The sequence below is a fragment of the Myiozetetes cayanensis genome, unplaced genomic scaffold, assembly GCF_022539395.1.
Source record: "Myiozetetes cayanensis isolate MyiCay16 unplaced genomic scaffold, myiCay2020 scf41, whole genome shotgun sequence".
Taxonomy (NCBI): domain Eukaryota; kingdom Metazoa; phylum Chordata; class Aves; order Passeriformes; family Tyrannidae; genus Myiozetetes; species Myiozetetes cayanensis.
Window position 1 is genome coordinate 507319 of NW_026087643.1, and position 22527 is coordinate 529845.

Genomic DNA, 22527 nt, shown 5'->3' on the forward strand with positions numbered 1-22527 from the left:
TGGGATGGACACTGGGATGGACACTGGGATGGACATTGGGATGGACACTGGGATGGACACTGGGATGGACACCAGGATGGACATTGGGATGGACATTGGAGATGGACACTGGGATGGACACTGGGATGGGCACTGGGATGGACAGATGGACACCGGGGAGTGGGAACTGGGGATGAACATTGGGATGGACACTGGGAATGGATACTGGGATGGACACCAGGATGGACATTGGGATGGACACTGGACATGGGCACTGGGAATGGCCATTGGGATGGACACCAGGATGGACACTGGGATGGACATTGGGGATGGACACTGGGATGGACATTGGGATGGACACTGGGATAAATGTCAGGGATGGATACTGGACTTGGGCACTGGGATGGACACTGGGAAAGGACACTGGGATGGACAGATGGGCAGATGGGCAGATGGACAGATGGACAGATGGGCAGATGGACAGATGGGCAGGCTCCCCACAGTGTCCCCACGCTGTCCCCTGCCCCGGCCCAGCCTTTCCCTTGTTTTCCAGCTGCTCCAAGAATTAATCAGAGCCACTCCTGTGGATCCCGAGGCTCCCAACCCTCGGGAGCTGCCAATCCCCATCCCCCTCTCCCTGGATTTATTTTTTTTTCCTTCCCTGTTTGCATCATCTGCTGCCTCTGCTTTGCCCCCCCAGGGAGGTGTCACCCACGGGTGACACGGTGGTGACAGGATGGCACTGCCAGGGCTGGGGCCAGCCCTGTCCTGGGGGGGTTTGGGGACAGGACAAGGGGGCACCCCCGTGCCCTGAGAGGGTCACTCCCTGCAACCCCGGGATGGGGAGGGTGGAAAACAAACAGCGAGGGGGGGTTGGATACCAGGGTGGGATCTGGTACAACCAGAGTGGGATTTGTGGAGACCAGGGCAGGATTCCTGGGCATGACCAGGGTGGGATTTGTGGAGACCAGGGTGGGATTCCTGGGTACAACCAGAGTGGGATTCCTGGATCTAACCAGGATGGAATTCCTGGGTACAACCAGTATGGGACTCCTTGGTACCACCAGAGTGGGATTCCTGGATCCATCCAGTATGGAATTCCTGGATCCAACAAGTATGGGATTCCGGTACACAGTGGGACTCCTGGACCACCAGAGTGGAATTCCTGAATCCAACCAGTATGGAATTCCTGGATCCAACAAGTATGGGATTCCTGGATCCTCCAGCATGGAATTCCTGGGTACCACCAGAGTGGGATTCCTGGATCCAACCAGTATGGAATTCCTGGATCCAACAAATATGGGATTCCTGGATCCATCCAGGATGGAATTCCAGCTCTGCCGGATTTGGGGGGTGGCAGGAATGGGAAACAGGGAGTGAAAGTGGCACCAGGGTGGGCTGGAATGGGGATGGACGGGCAGGATCTCCTGGAACACCCCCAAATCCCCCCCCCCCACACCCCCCAGAACGTTCAGCCCCAAAGATCCAAAGGCTGGGAGGGTTTCAGCCCCACGTGCCTTTCCCAGGGAAGGATTTGGGAAGTTTTTCTCCCCCCCTCAACCTGCCCAGGCTCGGGCTTTGCTCCAGCGCCCTGGAATCCTCCTGGAATCCTCCTGGAATCCCCGAGGCTGGGGCTCCCCCTTCTCCCCCCTCCTTCCCGGGGGTGACTCAGGCTGTGGTCGGGAGGAAATCACCGAAGCCGCCGCTGCCCCCATTTCCCCGGCTGTAAAAATGCGGATAATTAACCGGTTGTTGTTTGGGTTTGGTTTTTTTTTTTTCCCGAGGACTTTAATGACTCCCCGGGATTACTCAGGTTCCATGGTGACGCCGGGGCAGGAGGGCATTAACCCCAAAAAGGGGCAGCAGCAGCAGCGCTTTGAAGACGAGGAGTAAGAATTTACTCATTGTTGTTTGTGTGTCACCCTTTTCATCCGCCCCTCGGTGAATATGAAGGGATTCCTGAATAATGATCCCTGGGCAGCAGCAGCAGCGCGGCTTGGCATTCCAGGACGCCCGGGAAGAACGGCCCTAATAAACGTAATGAGGTGGCCTCGTGGTTTTGTTTTTTTTGGGGGGGAGGAGGGGGCCGGCCAGGGCTGGATTTTCAGGAATTCTGCAGGCACAAACACTCGGATTCAGCTGGAGCTGCGGCCGGAGGGGAAATGGGGAGGGGGGGGAGGCAGGATTGGGAAAGGAAGGATGAATCGGCCCCAAAAGGGTGAGTTGGTTCCAAAAGCTGAACCAGCCCCAAAAGGGTGAGTCGGTCCCAAAAGCTGAACCAGCCCCAAGACCTGAACCTGCCCCAAATTCCCCAACCTGCCCCAAATTCCTGAACCTGCCCCAAATTCCTGAACCTGCCCCAAATTCCTGAATCTACCCCAAATTCCTGGATCTACCCCAAATTCCTGGACCAGCCCCAAATGCTGAGCCTGCCCCAAAAGGCTGAATTGGTCCCAAAAGGCTGAATTGGTCCCAAAACTGAACCAACCCCAAGACCTGAACCTGCCCCAAATTCCTGGACCAGCCCCAAAAAGCTGAACCTGCTTCAAAACCTCAACTGACCTCAAAAGGCTGAAAAAGCCCCAAAAGCTGAACCAACCCCAAAAGGCTGAATTGATCCCAAAACCTGAACCAGCCCCAAAACCCAAACCAACCCCAAACCATTCCTGCCATTCCCCCCTCCCCAAAAAGAGCCCAAACCCCACCCAGCAGGTGATGTCAGGACACCCCAAAAGTCCCAAACAGGAAACAAAGCCCAGCCCTCACCCCCCCCACACCCCAAAGGACTCTGAAGCCAAAATTTGGGAGGTCAAAAGGAGGCCAAATTGGACTAATGGCCCTGTTCTGGTCTGGCATTGCGGGTTCCTAACGAGGAGCTGCCCTAATTAGGGCCGGGGTTCCTCAAGTTCACCCCAAACCAGCCCCTGGTGGGGAAAAACACGGCCCTGCTGCCCCCCCGGGAGATTTTTGGGGTGGGGGAGGCAGAGCTTGGCACGTTTTGGGGGGCAGGGGCAGCTGGCTCTGCCTGGAGGGGGGGGTTTATGGGTTGGTTTGGGGAGGATTTGGGGTCTGAGGTTTTTAGGGTGGGGCAGTGACCCCAAAACCCTCCAGGGCTCGGGCACAGAGTCGGGTGAGGTCCCTGGAGATGCTTTGGGGGGTCCTGGGTTTGTTCCTGATTGGAGGGCAGAGCCCCAGGGGGTGGTCCCAAAAGGCTGAATTGATCCCAAAAGGCTGAATTGATCCCAAAATCTGAATCAGCCCCAAATCCTGAACCAGCCCCAAAAGGCTGAATTGATCCCAAAATCTGAAGCAGCCCCAAATTCCTGAAGCAGCCCCAAAGCCGCCCCCGGCCCTGGGACGGTGGGAAAAGGGGAGGGGTGGGAAGGGCCGGACGAGCCTCAGGGGTTTCTCCACCACCCAAAAACTCTGGAAAATCCATCGGGAATCAGCCCGGAGTGACCCGAACTGGGAGCAGCGCCTGGAACCAGTCCTCCCAGTGCGGCCGGACTGGTGCTCGTCCCGGTGCTGCCACCTGGCGCTGTTTTCCCTGGAATTCCAGCCCCTCCCAGCCCGGATCCGAAGTCCTGGAGCCGCTCCGGGCACGTGGGATTTTTGGGGGGATATCTCCAAATATTCCCATCCAATTATGGGATTTTTATATCCAAATATTGGATTTTGAGGGGGAATTTTATCCAGATGTTCACACCCAACCATCAGAGGTTTCCAGCCAGCGAATGCAGCCTTTTATTTTCCAAGGAATATCTGCAATTCCAGCGGGGTGGCAGCAGCTCCCTGCTCATCCAGAGGGAGGATCCCACGATCCCTGAGATCCCTGTGGCTGATCCCTGAGATCCCTGGGTCCAATCCCTGTTTCCAATCCCTGCTATCCCTGTTTCCCATTCCCGTTATCCTTGTGTCCAATCCCTGTGTCTAATCCCTGTTATCCCTGTTTCCAATCCCTGTTTTCCATCCCTGTGTCCATTCCCTGTATCCCATCCCTGTTATCCCTGTATTCCATCCCTGTTATCCCTGTTTCCCACCCCTGTATCCATTCCCTGTATCCCATCCCCATTATCCCTGTTTTCCATCCCTGTTATCCCTGTTTCCCATCCCTGTTTCCCATCCTTGTTATCCCTATTTCCCATGCCATTATCCCAATCCCTGTTTCCCATTCTCATTATCCCTGCATCCCATCCCTGTATCCCATCCCTGTTTCCCATCCCTATATCCCAATCCCTGCATCCCATCCCCATTATCCCTGTTATCCCTGTTTCCCATCCCCATTATCCCTGTTTCCCATCCCTGTTATCCCTGTTATCCCAATTTCCCATCCCTGTATCCCAATCCCTGTATCCCAATCCCTGTATCCCATCCCTGTTATCCCTGTTTCCCATCCCTGTATCCCAATCCTTGCATCCAATCCCCATTATCCCTGTTATCCCTGTATCCCAATCCCTGTATCCCAATCCCTGTATCCCATCCCCACCATCCCTGTCCCACCCCCTCCCTCCACCCTCCCAATCCCCTTTTCCCACCCCAAGCCCCTCCCCCGGACCCCTCTCACCACCATTCCCACTCCCCCCTCTCTCCCATCATTCCCTCCCAGCATTCCCAGGTCTCCGACGGCCCCAACCCGGGAGCCACGGTCGGGAAAGGCCCCTGGAAGCAGAAGAATCCCGGGCAGGAGCGTCAGGATCCATCTAAATGACGGGATAGGAGGCGTAGCTGGCGATGCCGCAGCGGTTGGAAGCGTTCCGGGCCATCCGGATGTATCCCGAGTCTCCAAACCAAACCCCCCAGCTCCGGGAACCGGGCAGGAACAGGCAGAAAAAACCTCAATTCCCGCTTTTTATCCCGGATTCACCGACGGCTGGGACGGGGAGCGGGGGGGGGTCGGGAAGGAGGGAGGGGTGAAGAGGTGGGATGGGGTTGTGGAAGAGTGGGATGGGGTTGTGGAATTGTGGGATGGGGTTGTGGAATTGTGGGATGGGGTTGTGGAGTCATAGAATGGGTTATGGAATCATGGAATGAGTCATTGGAATCATGGAATGGGTTAAGGAATCATGGAGTGAGCCAATGGAATCATGGAATGAGCCAATGGAATCATGGAATGAGCCAATGGAATCATGGAATGGATTAAGGAATCATGGAGTGAGCCAATGGAATCGTGGAATGAGCCAACGGAATCGTGGAATGAGCCGATGGAATCGTGGAATAGGGTTATGGAGCCTTGTGGAGTCACGGAATGAGCCCATGGAATCGTGGAGTCGTGGGATGGAGTTGGGAAAGAGCTCCAGGATGGGGAAAAAGGAGCCTCATTCCAGCCGGGAAGCCGGTGGGATTCAGGGAATGAGGGGCCTGTTGGGGTTGGAAAAGCTCTCCAGGACCACCCCGTTCCCCCCAGCAGGGAATTGTGGCCCTGGAAGTGCCACATCCAGGCGGGTCTGGGCGATTCCAGGCGGAAAAATCATGGAATTACGGAAGGGGTTGGATCGGGAGGGACGTTACGGATCAACATCCCAACCCCCTGCGTGTTCCAAGAGCTCAAGGAGCACCTGAGGGATGGGGGGGGGTGGATTTTGGGGGGTGTCCAGGGCTGGGAATGGGACTCTGCTCCCTGTGGGTCCCTGCCAGGCGGGAATATTCCGGGATTGCCCCGTGGACTCACCTGTTCTTCACCAGCCAGTATTCCTTGTTGTCCAGGGATCCGTATCCCACCACCAGCACCCCGTGGTTCACCTCCTGCGTGCACTGGGGGTCGTCGTACACCCCTGGGGGGAGGGAAAACCGGGAATTCTGGCACCCATTCCAGGAATAAACCCCCAAACTTCCCCAAAATCCCCCCCAGTTCCCGATTTCCCAGAAGGTCCCGGGGTGGAAGGGCAGGAGAAGGTGGGGTTGTCCCATCAGGTTGGGGTGGAAGAGTCCCCAGTGACTTAAAATCCCTCCAGTTCCAGCCTCTCTGTCCAGGAATCAACCCCCAAATTTCCCAAATTCCCCCTGATTCCCGGTTTCCCAGGAGGTCTCCAGGGGTGGAAAGTCAGGAGGAGAAGGTGGGGTTTGTCCCACCACGGGATCACGGGGTTGGAAAAGCCCCAAAGCCTCCAAAGCCCCTCCCATTCCAACCTCCCTCCAGGAATTCACCCCCTTTAAAAACTTCCCAAATCCCTGACTCCCCATTTCCCAGAAGGGTCTCTGACCACCAGAAGCAGGTGGGGGGATCAGGGGGTTGGGGAAAAAAAAAAAATCCCTTAAAAAAAACCCAACCCCAAAATCCCGCTCCGCCCTTCCAACCCCTCCATTCCCTCCATTCCCGCATCATTCCCGCATCATTCCTGCGTCATTCCCGCGCCATTCCCGCCGTAGCCCGCTCACCGGCGCGGTACAGGAAGAAGGTGGGCCGGGTGGCGTCGATGGCCACGGCCACGGGCCCGGCGGTGGCCACGGCGTCCCTGAGGGCGGCCTCGTCCCCCGGGGGCAGCTCCACGTAGCGGGAGCAGGAGGCGGCGCTGGCAGAGGCGTTGTAGCGGCACGTCCCGTTCTGCCGGGAATTCCGGGAATGAGGGAATGAGGGAATGAGGGAACCCCCCCCTCGCCCCTTCAGGCTCCGGGTTTTACCCCCTGCCCCACCCCGGGTGATTTGTTGGGATTGGCGGGTGAGCTGATCCTGATCCCGGTGTTTTTACCCCCAGAAAAAAAAAAAACCTGACGTTCCCAGCGTTTCCCCGGGGTTGGGTTTGCCCTCCCGATCCCAAGAGGAACCAGCACGAGGCTCCAGCGGTGTCCAAACATTTCCTTGGAGTTCCATCCTCATCCAAACCCTTCCCTGGAGTTTCATCCTTATCCAACCCCTTCCCTGGAGCTTCATCCTTATCCAACCCCTTCCCTGGAGCTCCATCCTCATCCAAAGCATTCCCTGGAGCTCCATCCTTATCCTCCCCTTCCCTGGAGCTCCATCCTCATCCAAACCTTTCCTTGGAGCTTCATCCTTATCCAAACCTTTCCTTGGAGCTTCATCCTTATCCAACCCCTTCCTTGGAGCTTCATCCTTATCCAAACCATTCCTTGGAGCTCCATCCTTATCCTCCCCTTCCCTGGAGCTTCATCCTCATCCAACCCCTTCCCTGGAGCTCCATCCTTATCCAACCCCTTCCCTGGAGCTCCATCCTCACCCTCCCCATCCACAACCTCTTCCCATTCCCTCCGGACAGCGGGAACAGCAGCTTTTCCCTCCGTCTCTCCACGTTTGGGGGAGTCAATTCCCACTTTTCCCTCGGGCTGAGCGGCTGCCCTGACCCACATTCCCTGGCTTGTGTTTTCCAGAGGCTCCTGACCCACTTCTTCCCCTCCCCTCCGGCTCGTTTGCCCAAGAAATGGCGCAACAGCCCCGCAGGAATCCCAGCTCCCGCTCCGTCAAAACACTCCCAAACTTCCCCCGGGGAAGGCTCCGGATCCGGAGCCAAAGGGAAGCAGGGGGGATTCCCGGGAATGCCGCCCTTCCCACCTGGGCCGTGTAGGGATAGGACTGCTCGGACTCGATGCCGTGGTTGTCGATGATGTACTGGAAGGCCTCGGTCATGAAGCCCCCGGAGCAGCCCATGTTCCCGTACATCCCGGAGCAATCCACCAGGTTCTGGGCGCTCAGGGACACCAAATTCCCGGTTTTCAGCTTCACCTGCGCCTCCAGCGCTCCCACCGCGCTGAAGGCCCAGCAGGAGCCGCAGGCGCCCTGGGGGAGGCACGGGGAGGGATCAGGGGATGATCCCGGGGATTCCTGGGGAGGGCTCGGGGTCTGGGAGAAGGTTCGGGATCTGGGAGAAGGTTCGGGATCTGGGAATGGACAAGGTTCAGGATCTAGGAGAAGGTTCAGGATCTGGGAGAAGGTTCGGGATCTGGGAATGGAGAAGGTTCAGGATCTGGAGAAGGTTCAGGATCTGGGAATTCCAGGAGAAGGTTCAGGATCTGGGAATGGAGAAGGTTCAGGATCCGGGAGAAGGTTCAGGATCTCGGAATGGAGAAGGTTCAGGATCTGAGAATTCCTGGAGAAGGTTCAGGATCTGGGAATTCCTGGAGGCTCCCGGGAGGGGCTCACCTGGTTCTTGACCTCGGTGACGCATCCCTTCTCCCGCCAATCCATCTCCTCCGGGATGTCCCCGAGGGGCCGGGGCGGGAATGCCGAGACCCCCCTGGGATGAGGAGCCACCCTCAGCCCCGTCAGCAGAGCTGCCACCTCCTCACTGGTCTGGGAAAAGGGGGGGGAAAAACAATTCCAGCTGCTGATTCCCACCCTCCAGGAATCCCTCCCGACTGGGGGATTGGGAATCCCGAGCTGGGGAATCCTGAAATCCTTGGTTTTTTTAGGGGTGATTCCCGTGTGGCAAAGGGAAAACGGGGCTCAAATCCAGCCCTCCCCCCCACAAAATCCCTGGAATGCCACCTCAGGGAGTTCTTTCCTGGTGGAATTCCGGCCGGGATCCACCCCAGACCCGCTGGGGTATCCCAGGAAAATCCCCCCCCGCCTCCCTGGGAATTCCAGAGGCGCCCCCCGCACCCACCATGTCCCCCAGGTGGTTCATTCCCAGGCTGTAGGAGTGCATTCCCAGGGAATGCTCCAGGTTGTGGAGCGTCACCAGCCGCAGGTTCTTCTCCCAGGTCGCCCGACGGAGCGAATCCTCCTCCTGGAATTCCAGAGGGGCTTCCTGAGGCCCTGGGACAGCCCCCCCAAACCCCCCCATCCCCCTCCAGTAAAGGGAATCCCAGTGGGATCATCCCCAGGGAGCCCCTGGATCTTCCCCTGATGGGGGAACACCTCTGGATACAGCTGGGATACACCTGGAACAGCCCTGGGACACTTCCAGGATACCCCTGGACCCCCTGGAAATCCTGGGACACCGCCAAGACGTGCCCAGAACACCCCTGGGACCATTCCCAGGACACCCCAGTTCATCCCAGGACACCCCTGGATACCCCTGGGATACCCCTGGACCCCCACCCCCCAAAGAACATTCCCAGGACCCCCCACCCCAGGACATTCCCAGGACTCCCTGGACCCCCCGAACATTCCCAGGTGTCATTCCCGGGCCGTTCTCCCCACCTGGTGCCGATATTCCTTGCCGTAGGTTTTTTTCCAGAGCTCCCAGTGCCGATCCAGGGCGGGGTCGGGATCGGGAATTCCCAGGGCCACCCCCAGCAGGGCCAGGAAGGCGACGGGAGCCAAGGGCTCCATCCCGGGATGCGGAGCGGGACGGGAGGAGGGCTGGGAGCCGGGAATGACCCCTGGGAGAGCGATCCCAAAGCCGGGAATGACCCCTGGGTGACCGATCCCGTCTGGACAAGGCAGGTGACAACATCCCGACCCGCCCGGACACGCATCCCGAAATTCCCTGGATCCCCTGGAGGGGACAATCCCGGAGCCAACCCCTTTGTGGGAACCGCCCCGCCCCGCCCCGGGGGACCCTCCCGGGACAAACCTGTCCCTAAAAAAAATATAAATATAACCCCCTCCCCCCCGAATTCCCAGTTTTTCTCCCCACCATCCAGGTGGGAGATTCGGGATAAGACGGATCCAAAGCCGCTTTTCCCGGAGTTTTTTTTGACTTCCTCAAAGCGCTCCGGGCTGGGGGGGGGAGGGGGGGCGGTGAAAACACCCCAAAAAACCTCTCAAATTACCTCAAAAAGCTGTTCCGGGGGGAGGGAGGGGAGGGGACTCCGAATTCCAGCCCCCACCTGGAGAGGGGGATGAGGCTCCGGGATCGGCCGGGAATGTCCGGCAGAGGCACCACGGGAGAAAATCACGAGCCAGGAAATGCGGGAAGGAGGAACCGAAAGCCCCGATTTTCGGTTTCGCTGCCGGCGCCCCAAAAAAACACGAGGGGGGAGGGAGGGGAAGGGGGAGGGGAAGGGTCGCCCTTCCAGGAGCCCAGAAATCCGGGATGAGGCTCCCAAGGAAAAGGGGGATGAACCCCCAGCCCCGGAGTCAGAACCTGGGAAATATCCCGGTTTATTCCCTTTTCGGTGGGGGAAAACGTGGATGGGGCCGGGCTTGGAGCGGCGTGGGAGATGCGGATATTCCCAGTTATTCCCATTAAACCCGGGCCCGGGAAGGGCTTTTCCACCCGGAATTCCCGTTCCGGAGTTCTGGAATTTTGTCCCACCTCGGGGTGGTCGCGGCACCACCTGCACTGGGATTCCTCGGGAATGGTTTGGGAAGGGAAAGGTCCCTCGGGAATCATGGAATGGTTTGGGAAAGGAAAGGTTCCTCGGGAATCATGGAACGGGGAAGATCCCTCGGGAATCATGGAACGGTTTGGGAAGGGAGGGACCTGATGGATCATCCCCAGGGCAATTCCCACCCGGCCTCGGACACTTCCAGGGATGTCCAGCCACAAAATCCCTGGATAACCCCCACCACCCAGGGCTGGAATTCCTTCCCCAGCCCCCCATTCCCAAATCCCATCATCCATGCGGAGCCAAGAACCAGCACGGGCCCTTTTATGGGTGTTTTATCCAAAATTTATTGGTGGGAGGCGGGAGGGGCTGCAGGGACCGGGCGGAATTCCCATCTCCGTCGGCATCCCGGGACCCTCAGTGCTGCTTCCTCCGGAACGAGCAGCCTGGAGGGGGGACCAAATCCCGTTGGGAACGGCAATTCCAGGCCTCCCATCCCCAAAAACCGCCCCAATTCCAACCCCCGACCCCCCACCCCCAAAGGGGTCACACAAAGCCCCTCCCAACATTCCAAGCCCCCTCTGGAATTCCGACCCCCTTTTCCAAGGGTTCTGAGCCCACCCTGGGGGGTCCCACAAACCACCCAGGAGGTGGGAATGGACCCCCCACCCAGGATTCCATAAAGATTCCATGCCCATCCAGGGATTCCAAGCTCCCCCCCAGCCCCCTCCCCACCCTGCACAGCACCGCATTCCCACATTCCCCCATCCCACCGGGATTCCCAGCCCTCCCCCAGGGTCCCTGAGCCCCCCCAAGGGTTCCAGGGGTGTCACCCACCCTCGGTGAGCCGGGCCTTGCCCCCCGTGGGCTGGCACAGCACCGTGGAGCAGCCCACGCAGAGCACCACGGTCTGGGCGTGGCTGAACACGGTGGTGATCTTATAACAGCCTGGAGGGGGGAAAAAATGGGAATTATGGACAGTTAGGGAATACCGGGAGCGGAGGGGGGGGACACCGGGGCAGGGGACAGCAGGGGGGACACGGGGGAGACACGGAGAGGGACACGGAGAGGGACACGCAGGGACCCCGGGGCACACGGAGGGACACGTGGAGAGAAAGGGGCCGGGACACCGGGGGACGCTCCTGGGGGAAAAGAAAAAAACACCAAAAAACAGGGAAAGACACCAGGACACCGGAAGAAACACGGAGGGGACAGCGGGACACACGAAGGGGGTGGAGGGACCCGAGGAGGGACCACGCAGGGCCCGCGGTGCCCACCGGGGCACTTGACGTCCATGAAATAGGAGTTGGGGCTCTGCACCAGCCGCTTCTTCTTGTGCTTGCGCTTCTCCTCCTCGGGGGACGGGTGCAGCAGGTCCTTGGCGAGCTGCGGGGACACGGCGGGGGTCGGAACTCGCTCAGCGCATCGCGCACCCCCCCGCCCCCCAACGGCCCCTCAGGCCGCCATCTTGTCATCCCCCCCCTCCCTTCACCGCTCACCCCGCTCGCCCTGCGCCCCCGGCCCCGCCGCCTCCCAGCCCCCTCCCCAGAGCTCGCTGTCCCCGGGCGGGCGCGGCGGGCGCGAGGCCGCGCTGGCGGCGGGCGCGGGGAGCGCGGGGCGGGCGGGCCGCACTCACGGGCATGGCGGCGGCGGCGTGAGGGGCCGGAAAGGGACGGGCCTGGCCCCGGTGCCGCCATTTCCGCTGCGGGGCGGCCCCAGGGGCGGAAGCGCCGCCATCTTGGGGTGGCGGTGTGAGGGGTGTTTTACCGCCATATTGGGGAGGTCGTTTATAACGCCACCATTTGGGCTGGTCGTTAATGTTTCCGTCACCACGGGAAGGTCCTTCGCGTTGCAGCCATTCTCTTTCATCCTTTAAATTGGTCGTTTGGTTGTTTCCGCCATATTGAGAAGGTCGTTCCGTCGCCGCCATGTTGGGAAGGTCGTCGTGTCCCCGCCATCGTGGGAAGGTCTCGCCGTTTCGTGACGTCAGGCGATCCCGGTGTGACGTCACGGGTCCGTGATGTCACGGGGAGGGCCGGTCCCGGGCAGGCCCCGCCCGGGGGGGGCCGGGCCGGCCCCGGTGGCGGCGGGCGGCGGCGGGGGCCATGGCCAAGGCCTACGACCACCTCTTCAAGCTGCTGCTGATCGGGGACAGCGGCGTGGGCAAGACCTGCCTCGTCATCCGCTTCGCCGAGAACGACTTCAGCAGCACCTACATCTCCACCATCGGTCAGTGCCGACCCCCGGGACCCCCCCGCGGGACCCCCCCCCAGCTGGGACCCGCCGGGATTTACCGGGAGCACCCACCCCAGGACCCTCCAGTGGGACCCCCACTCTGGGACCCACCGGACCCCCACCCAGGACCCTCCCGGACTGGGACCCACCACCCTGGGACCCCCTCTGGGATCCACCACTCTGGGACCCCTCGGGACCCCTCAATGGGACCTTCCTCCCCCGAGACCCCCGAACTGGGACCCCCACTCTGGGATCCACCGGGACTGCTCACCCCGGGACCCCCCCGACTTGGACCTACAACCCTGGGACCCCCGGCACCCCTAATGAGACACCCCAGGATTCCCAGGACCCCCACCCCAGGACTCCTGGGATTTGCTGGGACCCCCCAGTTGGGACCCCCTGGAATCCCCCGGGACCCCCCACCCTGTAACCCCCCCTGGAACACCCTGATGGGACCCCTTCGACCGGGGACCCCCTCCCAGAACCCCCCTTTCCCGGGTGCCAGCTGGTTACTGGGAGCACTGGGAGCACTGGGAGGGGTCCAGTTCTGTCCCCCTCTCCCATTTCCCCCCCACCCCAGGGATCGACTTCAAGATCCGGACCGTGGACATCGATGGCAAGAAGATCAAACTGCAGATCTGGTGAGTCTTGGGGGGCAGGAAGGTCTGAGGGGGGGGTGTCTCTGGGACCCCCTAAATCCCCCCAAACCCCCTAAATCCCCCCCAAACCTCCCAAAATCCCCCCAAATGCCTCCTTTCTCCGCAGGGACACGGCGGGGCAGGAGCGCTTCAAAACCATCACCACGGCCTATTACCGAGGAGCTGTGGTATGGATGGGTGGGATCAGGGTGGGGGAGGCCCTGGGGGGCTCAGACCACCCCCTAAACCCGCAGGCTGGGGGTCCTGACCCCCCCCTTGACCGACAGGGCATCATCCTGGTGTACGACATCACGGACCAGAAATCCTTCGAGAACATCCAGGGCTGGATGAAGAGCATCCAGGAGGTGATTTGGGGGTGGGATGGGCTGGGGGTGGGCGAGGGGGTGTCCGGAGGGGGTCCTGCCCGTGTTTTGTTGTCCCCCCACCCCCAGAACGCCTCGGCGGGGGTCGAGCGGCTCCTCCTCGGCAACAAGAGCGACATGGAGAGCAGGAGGAAAGTGCGGAGGAGGCGGCCCAGAAGGTGGGGAGGGGGCTGGGGGTGGTCCCTGGGGCTGGGAGGGGCTGGGGGTGGTCCTGGGGCTGGGAGGGGTCTGTGGGGCTGGGAGGGGTCCCTGGGGCTGGGATTGGGGGCTCTTGGGGAGCTGGGGGGATCTGTGGGGCTGGGGGGTCTGTGGGCGTCTGTGGGGGTTCTTAGGGTTGGGATTGGGGGGCTCTGTGGGGCTTGGGGGTCTCATGGCACTGGGGGTCCTGTGGGGCTGGGGAGGTTTGAAGGGACCACACAGGACTAAGGGGGTTGGGGGAGGTCACTGGAGGGGTTGGGGAGGTCTTTGTGGGTTCAGGGGGTCACAGGGGGTCCTGGTCCCTCAGCTGGCCAAGGAACACGGGATTCGCTCTTCGAGACCAGCGCCAAGTCCAGCGAGAACGTGGAGGAGGTGAGGGGGTCTGGGGGGTCAGGGAGGGTCCCAGAGGGGGGTCTGCACCCCTAAAGGCACTGGGACCCCCTCAAAGGCAGTGGACCCCCAACCACCCCTTTCCTCCCCCAGGCGTTCCGGACGCTGGCCCGGGATATCCTGCACAAATCCTTCCGGAAAGGCGTGAGTGGGGCCGGGGTGGGGTTTGGGGGTGAGAGGGGGGCAGGAGAGGACCCCCTGTGCCCCCACCCCAGCCTGACCCCCTGTCCCCGCAGCCCCCCGGCAGCAGCAGCAGCACCAGGGCCCTGCTGGAGCCCGGAGCCCCCAAAAAGGCCGGCGGGAGATGCTCCCTGGGGTAGGGGCTCGGGACCCCCCTGGGACCCCCCTGGGAAGGCCCCGGGGCAGCGCGGGCGCCTCTCTGGGGGGACCCGGGGGGGTTTTTTGGGGGGGTTTGGGGCTCCCCCCCCCCACTCCTCCTCGTGCCATAAAGCCCCGCTGTGCCTTGTCCCGGCTCCGGAGTGTCTTTGGGGTCGGGAACTGGGGGGGATCAGGAATTGGGGGGGAGTGGGGAAAGGAAGCGAGGGGGGTGGGCGTGAGGCCACGCCCCCGCACACCAAATTTGATGGGAGACCACGCCCATCGCCGTAAAACCACGCCCATACTGTAAATTATTGCGATGCGCCCCGCCCCGTCTGTAAGCCACGCCTCTTTATAGTATATCCACCAAGGCCACGCCCACTCATTTGAAAAGGACACGCCCAGATGAAAACACGCCCACAAACACCAAAGCTGGCATTAGGCCACGCCTCCTCATTGCATATGCAGATTAAGCCACGCCCCATCCCGCGTCTCACATCAAAGGCCACGCCCACATGTATTGACAGCCCCGCTTTCTCGTTCAAGCCACGCCCCCAAGAGCAAACTCTCCGCTCCCATTGGTTGCGCCTCCGTCCAGCCCCGCCCTTTCGTTCCCGGCAGACCCCGCGGTCCAAGATGGCGGCGCCGGTGGAGCGGCGGGGTCCGGCCGGGTCGTCCCGGTGATTCCCGGAGGATCCCGGGGGATCCCGGGGGGTTCCGGGGATCCCGGGGGTTCCGGAGGATCCCGGGCGGTTCCCGGCGCCGCGATGGGCCCCGCGGCGCTGCTGGCGGTGCTGAGCGCGGTGCTGGGCGGGCTGCGGTGAGCGGGGCCGGGGGTTGTGGGAGGGTCCCGGGGGATTCGGAGGGGCCGGGGCCGCAACGGGGCCCTCACGGCGGCTCCTCTGTGCCCACAGCCCGGCGGCGGCGGCGGCGATCGAGGAGCGGCCCGGTGAGCGCGGGTGTCTGGGGGGCTCTGTCCGGTCCCGGGGGGTTCGGGGGTCTGGGGGGCCGGGCTGGGCTGGGCTCGGTTGGGTCCCGGGAGGCTCGAAGCGGAGCCGGGCTGGGGATCTCGATCCAGGGTCTGGGGGCTCTGTCCGGTCCCCCCTGACCTGTCCCTCTCCCCGCAGCGAGCCCCGCGGTGGCCACGCCGTGCTGGCGGGTGGAGCAGTTCGTGGTGGCCCAGGAATGTGCCCCGTGTTCGGAATTCCAGATGGTGAGCGGGGCTGGGACCCCCCAACCGGGCTGGTGGGAACCCTAACCGGGGGGCAGGGGATCCCCCCTCCTTACCCTGAAGGATCCAGTGGAGTCGGGGCCCTCCCGCATGGGGAGGGAGAACTTTGGGTCTCACTCGGGGGTCTCTCCCTGCCCTCAGAAGACCCTCCCGGACTGTGCCCCCACCGGCTTCATCGAGAGGATCAGCTGCCCCACGTCCCAGCGGGAGGAGTTCAAGAGGTGAGTGTCGGCGGGGGGCTCGGGAATTCCCACGGGAGCGAGGTCTGGAATTCTCACGCAGGGGGCGGGACTGAGAATTCCCGCGGGCTCCCTCCCGGAACGCCCCCTCCCTGTGTCGCTCCCTCAGCTGCCGCTCGGCCGCGCGGGAGTCGCGGCGCTTCTGGCGTTTCGTGGGCTCGGCGCTGGCCGTGGCGGCGGCGGCCGCGGCGCTCGTGGTGCTGCGGCAGCGGGAGCTCGACCGGAGAGCCCGGGAGAAGGTCCGAAAGCAGATCGAGTCCATCTGAGCCCCCGGCTGCAGCTCCTGCCTCGGGAATCCCCTCGGGAATCCCCCCCGGGGAGCATCATCGCAGCTCTTCTCTCGGGGATCCCCTTCCCCGCTGGGATCTGCCCCGGGATCCCACCCTGGGGGGTCCCAGGATCCCATCCCGGGGGTCCCAGGATCCCACCCTGGAATAAATGCTGGTCCTTGGGACAGATCCCGGTTTTTGTCACCGATCCTGGTGGGTTTATTCCGGGGGGGGGTCTCCGGGTCACATCTCGTCCCCGTGTCCCCCTGTCCCCACGTCCTGCCTGGAGGAATTGGTGCCTGGATCCCTGCTGGGGGGGCCAAACCCCTCCCCAGACGCCCCCCTGGCTCCATCCTCCGCTCCTGGTGCCGGCCGTGCCCCCACCCCCACCCCGGGATGGGGGGCTCTCCGGCCGCTCCCGGCTCCGGCCGGGTCAGGATGTTCCTGGACATCACTGTGGGCACAGGGAGGAGCAGGATGGGCAGCACTGGGAGGGGGGGGCTGTGCCCACCCCCCAAACCCATCCCCCAGCTCCGGTACCTGCGGTGGGGCCGAGGTTGTCCCGCTGCTCCCGCTGGAAGGGGCTGGAGCTCGGGAGCAGGATCAGGCCCAGGGACAGGAACAGGATCTGGGAGAGGGATGGGATTTTGAGTCCCAGGGAGGGGGGGATGTTGGAGGGTCCCAGGGGGGTCCAGGGGGGCCGTACCAGGACACAGGGGCCGGTCTGGGCGGCCTTGGTGGACGTTTCCTTGATCAGCGCCCGGAGCTGCTGCAGGAGGGACCTGCGGGAACGGGATCGGCTCCTGCCTCTCTTGGAGACCCTCCCAGTGTCCCCATCCCAGTGTCCCCTCCCAGTGTCCCCTCCCAGTGTCCCCATCCCAGTGCCCTCTCCAGTGTCCCCATCCCAGTGTCCCCATCCCGGCTCCATTCCCATCCCCAGGAGCCCCCCGTGCCTCCCCCTCCCCGTCCCTCACCCATTGCTTTTCTCCAGCTCCCGGACCTTTTCCCGCAGCTCCTGGTTCAGGGCCGAGCAGGCGGCTGCTCTGCAGGGACAGGGACAGGGACAGTGAGGGGGACACACCTGACTGCACCAGGGAATGCCAGGATAACGGGAATGCCGGGATAGCGGCCCCGGCCCCACCTGCTCTCCAGCCCATCCAGGTACTCCTTCCTCCTCCTCCTGCTGTCCTGAGCCGACTGTTTGTTCCGGATCTTCCTCCTCACCTTCTTCAGGAGCCGCTCCTGGGCCTGGGGAGGGGATTGGTCACCCCTGTCCCTCCCCCGTGTCCCCCCCAACACACCTGTGTGAGGGGCTGGGTCACCCCTGACCCCCCATGTCCCCCCCGTGTCCCCTCACCTGTGTGAGGGGCTGGGTCACCCCTGACCCCCGTGTCCCCCCTGTCCCCTCACCTGTGTGAGGGGCAGCTCCCCGGGCAGGGTCACCCCCTCCTGCTCCAGCAGCCGCTTCTCCTCCTCGGTGAGCCGGAGCTGTGGGACAGTGGGAGGGACACACACAGATGGACTGGGATGAACTGGGGGTGTCCAGGGACAGACTGGGGGGCTCTGGGGATGAACTGGGGGGCCGGGGGTCGCAGGGACTCACCGCGGGCAGGGGGACATGGACAGGCCCGGGCAGAGGGGGCAGCGGGGGGCACAGTGGGGGGCTGAGGTCACAAACCACCTCCAGCAGCACCGGGGGGTCCGCGGGCCGGGGGCTCCGGGGCGGTGCCGCAGGCCAGGTCGGGGTTCACCGTCAGCCCCAGCAGCTCCTCGGCTCCGCTGCCCTGCGGGGCGGGGGGATACGCGGTGGGGACCCCGGGACATTCCTGGGGACCCCGGAGGGTCCCGCCCGCCCCGCGTCCCCTCCCACCCCACTCACGTCCTCCCCGGCGATTATCACGGTCTGGAATCCCGGGAGTGAGAGGAGGTCCGGGAACAGCTCCGGGGGCTCCATCGGGTACCCCTGGGGACCCCCCCGCGGGACCCTCGCTCTGCTCCGAGCCCCGACGCCACCGGGACGGGCCCCCCGTGCCCCCTCCGCGGGGTCCCCCGGGCCACACCGCGGTCCCAGGCGGTGCCACCGCGTCCGCCCCGTCCCGGGGCTGGGACCAGGATCTCCGGGATCCCGGGGAATCCCGCCAAGTCCCGCCCCCACCGGGAAGGGCCGGGAACATCCCGCCCCCGCCGGGGCATAGGGAGGCACCGGGGGGCACCAGGAGGGTACTGGGGGGGCTCGGGGCTGTCCCGGTGCCGCCTCCCGGAGGGTCCAACGGGGGAGCCGGGAAGGGGGTCGGGATTGGGGCGGCTCCGGACCGGGACCGGTGCCCCCCCCCCCAGCCACACCCCCCGGTAACGGGGTCGGGGGGCATACAGGGGAGGACACTGGGGAGGGGACACTGAGGGGGGGACACGGGGCATCCCCCCCGTCCCGTGCCGGACCGGCCACGTGCGCGCTCCCGGTGGTCGCGGGACCGCGCCCGCATTGCTCACTCCCCATTGGCTGCTCGGCCCGTCACTCAGTGACGTCACGAGGAGTACCGCACCGCCATTGGCTGATCCCGCAGCGCCGGGCCCGCCCCCCTGAGCGCCCGCGGCTCGGGGGGATGTGACGGGACGTGAGTGGGGGACGGGGACAAAGAGGGGGGGCTGGGGGGTCAGGGGGGGCCCGTCCGTGTTCCCCGTCCCGAGAAACCCGTCCCCGATCCCGGTTCCCAGTTCCCGATCCCGCCCCTGAATCCCAGTTCCCGGTCCCGGTCCCCGATCCTGGTCCCCAGTTCCTCATTCCCTGTCTTGATCCCGGTGCCGTTCCTTGGTCCCGATCCCGGTCCCGGTCCTTGATTCTGGTCCCAGTCCCAGTCCTTGATCCCGGTTTCGGAAAACCTGTTCCCGATCCCAGCCGGGATCTCAATCGCGGTCCCGGTCCCCGCTCCCGGTCCTTAAACTCCATCCCGGTGCCCAATTCCCCATCGCGGTCCCGGACAATCGGTTCCCAGTCGCGATTCCACTCCCGGTCTTTGATCCCGATCCCGCCTCTTGATCCCGGTCCCTGGTCCTCGGTTCCCGATCCCGGTCCTTGATCCCGGTCCCGGTCCCTGGTTCCCCATCCCTGTCTCGGAAAAGCCACTTCCGTTCCCGGAAAAACCCGATGTCGGTCCCTGTTCCCATTCCCGGTCCCCGTCCCTGTTCCCTGTTCCCGATCCCGTTCCCTGTTCCCGGTCCCGCTCCCTGTTCCCGATCCCACTCCCTGTTCCCGGTCCCGGTCGCTGATCCCTAATCCCATTCCCGGTCCCTCCCTCCGCGGTTCCATTCCCGGAGGCCCCTCCGGGGGGGTCTGTCCCGGGTGAGTCACCGGGGTCGGGGGGCGGCTCCAGCCGCTCTGACCGGCCCATTCCCATTCCCATTCCCATTCCCGTTCCCAGCCGCGGTTCCCGCTCGGAGTTTCCCCGGGATCGGGATGGACGCGGGGGCCGTGCTCGCCTGGAGCCCCGAGGAGGCCCAGTTGGAGCCCCCGCCCGGACTGGGGGTCAAACTGGGCTCGCTGGTGCCGCTGCTGCTGCTGCCCCTCGCCTGCGGCCTCGCCCCCCTCTGCTGCTTCCGACAGCCCCCCGGTACCGGGCTGGGGGGGCTGGGGGGGACCGGGGGGGTCCCAGGGAGTCTGGGAGGGTCTCAGGGATCTGGGGGTGGGGGGATCCTGGGGGTCAGGGAGATCCCTGGGGGCTCATGGAATCCAGGGGTCCCAGGGGGTCCCTGGGAAGGCTGGTTGTGGGGTCCTGGGGAGGTCCGAGGGTGTGCGGGGGTCTGGGACAGGCTGTCCCAATGTCCCCATGTCCCCAAATGTCCTGTCAGGGTGCAGGGCTGGGGAGGGTCTCAGCCTCCCTAATCCCCCAGTGCCCCCCAGACCCATTCTCAGACCCCCAACCTCCCCCAGACCCAGTCTCAGTCCCCCTAACCCCCTAATCCACCCCCAGACCCAGTCTCAGTCCCCCTAACCCCCAATCCACTCCCTCAGACCCAGTCTCAGTCCCCTAACCCCTAATCCACCCCCAGACCCATTCTCAGCCCCCTAAGCCCCCATCTTCCCCCAGACCCCATGCAGCCCCGTCCTGAGCCTCGTGAGCTGCTTTGCCGGGGGTTTTCCTGGGCACGTTCCTGCTCGACCTCCTGCCTGACTACCTGGGCAGCATCTCCGCTGCCCTCGAGGGGCTTCGTGTCACGGTGAGACCCCCAGGGTGACCCCGTGTCCCTGAGCCCGGGAGGGTGCTGGGAGGGGACAGCGGGGACAGGAGGGTTGGAGGTGGGACAGGGAAGGGTGGGGACACAGCGGGAGTGGGAGGGTGGGGAGGGGGACAGCGGGAACACCACGGTGGGGATGGCAGGAGGGGACAAGAGTGAGGGGATGGTGGGGGTGGGATGGTGGGAGGGGAAAGCAGGAAAGGGGGCAATGGGGACAGGATGGTGGGGATGGGACAGTGGGGAGGGGATGATGAGAGGGGACAGCAAGGAAGGGGACAATGGGGACAGGATGGTGGGGATGGGACAGTGGGGATGGGATGGTGGGAGGGGGACAGCGAGGAAGGGGACAATGGGGACAGGATGGTGGGGATGGGTCAGGAGAGTGGCGGCAGGGCCAGGGAGCCGGCAGTGCCACAGCGGTGCCAGCAGAGCAGGCGGGGTGGGCACAGCCTGACCCCCCCAACCTCGTGACTCACAGGAACATCCCCCCCCATCCAACAACTTCCCCTTCCCGCCCCCGCAGCTGCAGTTCCCGCTGCCCGAGTTCATCCTGGCCATGGGCTTCTTCCTGGTGCTGGTGCTGGAGCAGGTGACGCTGGCGCAGCGGGAGCTGGCGGAGCCGCCGCCCGAGGAGTCGCGGGCGCTGCTGCCCGACGGTTCCATCCAGAGCCCGGCAGCGCCAGCGCCGGTGCCAGCCCCGGGAGGGGTCCGCGCGGCCGCGCTGGTGCTGGCGCTGGCGCTGCATGGGGCGCTGGAGGGGCTGGCGCTGGGGCTGCGCCGGGGCGGCGCGGCCGCGCTGCGGGTGCTGCTGGCGCTGCTGCTGCACAAGGGCGCCGTGGCCTTCGGGCTGGCGCTGGAGCTGCTGCGCCTGCGGCTGCGCCCGCCCGCCGTGGCCGCGTGCCTGGCGCTGCTGGCCCTCGTGTGCCCGCTGGGCGTCGGGGCGGGCGCGGCGCTGGCGGCGGGCGCGGGGCCGCGGCAGAGCCTGTGCCGGGCCGTGCTGCAGGGCCTGGCGGGGGGCACCTTCCTCTACGTCACCACGCTCGAGGTGCTGCCCCACGAGCTGGGCCAGCCCGGGCACCGCGTGCCCAAGGTCATCGTCGTCCTGGCGGGCTTCGCGCTGGTCAGCGCCATCCTCTTCATCAGGGGGTGACTCCTCCCGGGAGAGACCCCCCCTGGGATGGGAAACCCAACCCCTGGGATGGGAAACCCAACCCCCAGGATGGGAAACCCAAACCCCAGGATGGGAAACCCAACCCCCAGGATGGGAAACCCAAACCCCAGGATGGGAAATCCAACCCTTGGGATGGGAAATCCAACCCTTGGGATGGGAAACCCAACCCTTGGGATGGGAAATCCAACCCCCGGGATGGGAAACCCACCCCCCTCGCCTTGGGGACTCCCTCAGAGTGGGAATCCCCTCCTTGTTTGGGGACCCCCCCCAGGACTTCATTCCAATCCCCTCTCCTTGGGAGATCCCCCCCGGGAATTCATTCCCACCGCCTTTCCCAAAGTGCCAAAGTGCCTCGTTTTCCCCCCTCTGCGCCATCCTCTTCGTCTGGGGGGGGAAGACCCCACACCAAGGGAGGGCCCCACCGGGCTGGAAAACTCCCCCTTCTTTTGCCTTGGAGGACCCCCCTGGGAATTCATTCCCACCTCTTTTCCCTGTTTTCCCAAGTGCCAAAGTGCCTTTCCCCCTCTGCACAAGGGGTCGGTGCTGTGCCCCCCCCTCAGGACCTCGGGGAGGGGTTTGAGAGTGTCCCCCCCCCCCAAAACCACAAGTGCCCTTACAGTGGGGGGGGTCCCCAGGCCTCCCCCAACACCCCCCCGGATTTGCAAGGGGGGGATTTTTGGATGAAGCAAATAAAGGATTGAACACGAAAGTGCTGCCTCTGCCTGGGGATGGGGGGGTGCGATTTGGGGGTGTCAGAGTGCCCCCCTCCCCAGGGATATATGAGCTGGGGGGGGGTCCAGTGCCCCTGATTTTGGGGGTGTCAGGGATATATGGGCTGGGGGGACTCCAGTTCCCCCTGATTTTGGGGGTGTCAGCTCTGTTCCCAGCCGTGTGGGGGGAGGTGGGGACCCCGATGTACCCCCCTGATGAACCCCCCTTGCCGTGCCCCCCCCATCTTAGTGCCTCTTCCCCCCTCCCCAAATTCCTGCTCCTCCCCATCCCCCTTTTCCCCCCTTCCCGAGACCCCATTCCGGGTCTTTTAAAGAAGACACTGGGCACGGCGCTCTGGTTGACAG

The 22527-nt window shown here is 63.8% G+C and overlaps 5 protein-coding genes across 6 annotated transcripts; 2 read left to right on the plus strand and 3 right to left on the minus strand.

Annotated features, from left to right (window-relative positions):
- Positions 1 to 4549: 4549 nt before the first annotated feature.
- On the minus strand, positions 4550 to 9769 carry CTSS (cathepsin S). 2 transcript variants are annotated; one of them, XM_050330457.1, is made up of 8 exons: positions 9649 to 9769; positions 9074 to 9255; positions 8535 to 8657; positions 8072 to 8221; positions 7484 to 7708; positions 6355 to 6520; positions 5648 to 5750; positions 4550 to 4779 (listed from the first exon to the last, which is right to left on the minus strand). In XM_050330457.1, the coding sequence occupies exons 2-8, from the start codon at positions 9203 to 9205 to the stop codon at positions 4680 to 4682; spliced, it is 999 nt and encodes a 332-aa protein (XP_050186414.1). In that variant the 5' UTR covers positions 9206 to 9255; positions 9649 to 9769; the 3' UTR covers positions 4550 to 4679. The 2 variants fall into 2 exon arrangements, with proteins under 2 accessions (XP_050186414.1, XP_050186413.1); XM_050330456.1 differs by having other exon boundaries at positions 9706 to 9724.
- A 699-nt stretch (positions 9770 to 10468) lies between these two features.
- RPS27 (ribosomal protein S27) lies at positions 10469 to 11866 on the minus strand. The gene is made up of 4 exons (XM_050330503.1): positions 11783 to 11866; positions 11424 to 11532; positions 10984 to 11094; positions 10469 to 10592 (listed from the first exon to the last, which is right to left on the minus strand). The coding sequence occupies exons 1-4, from the start codon at positions 11786 to 11788 to the stop codon at positions 10564 to 10566; spliced, it is 255 nt and encodes an 84-aa protein (XP_050186460.1). The 5' UTR covers positions 11789 to 11866; the 3' UTR covers positions 10469 to 10563.
- Positions 11867 to 12194: 328 nt separating this feature from the next.
- On the plus strand, positions 12195 to 16243 carry LOC126647875 (ras-related protein Rab-13-like). The gene is given in 14 exon segments (XM_050330459.1): positions 12195 to 12375; positions 12962 to 13022; positions 13147 to 13207; positions 13307 to 13384; positions 13472 to 13544; positions 13547 to 13560; positions 13908 to 13929; positions 13932 to 13972; positions 14084 to 14134; positions 14227 to 14306; positions 15223 to 15257; positions 15436 to 15521; positions 15681 to 15760; positions 15888 to 16243. Coding segments are annotated over 14 exon segments (963 nt in total). The 5' UTR covers positions 12195 to 12251; the 3' UTR covers positions 16045 to 16243.
- Positions 16244 to 16281: 38 nt separating this feature from the next.
- Positions 16282 to 18001, minus strand: LOC126647783 (cyclic AMP-responsive element-binding protein 3-like protein 4). Its single transcript, XM_050330313.1, is given in 10 exon segments — positions 16282 to 16433; positions 16436 to 16501; positions 16588 to 16675; positions 16754 to 16829; positions 17022 to 17090; positions 17189 to 17295; positions 17458 to 17535; positions 17651 to 17774; positions 17776 to 17831; positions 17927 to 18001. Coding segments are annotated over 10 exon segments (882 nt in total). The 3' UTR covers positions 16282 to 16290.
- On the plus strand, positions 16993 to 22160 carry LOC126647883 (zinc transporter ZIP1-like). The gene is given in 7 exon segments (XM_050330466.1): positions 16993 to 17208; positions 18568 to 18662; positions 19467 to 19655; positions 19826 to 19835; positions 20144 to 20179; positions 20181 to 20262; positions 20804 to 22160. Coding segments are annotated over 5 exon segments (909 nt in total). The 5' UTR covers positions 16993 to 17208; positions 18568 to 18662; positions 19467 to 19501; the 3' UTR covers positions 21431 to 22160.
- The last annotated feature ends 367 nt before the right edge of the window (positions 22161 to 22527 follow it).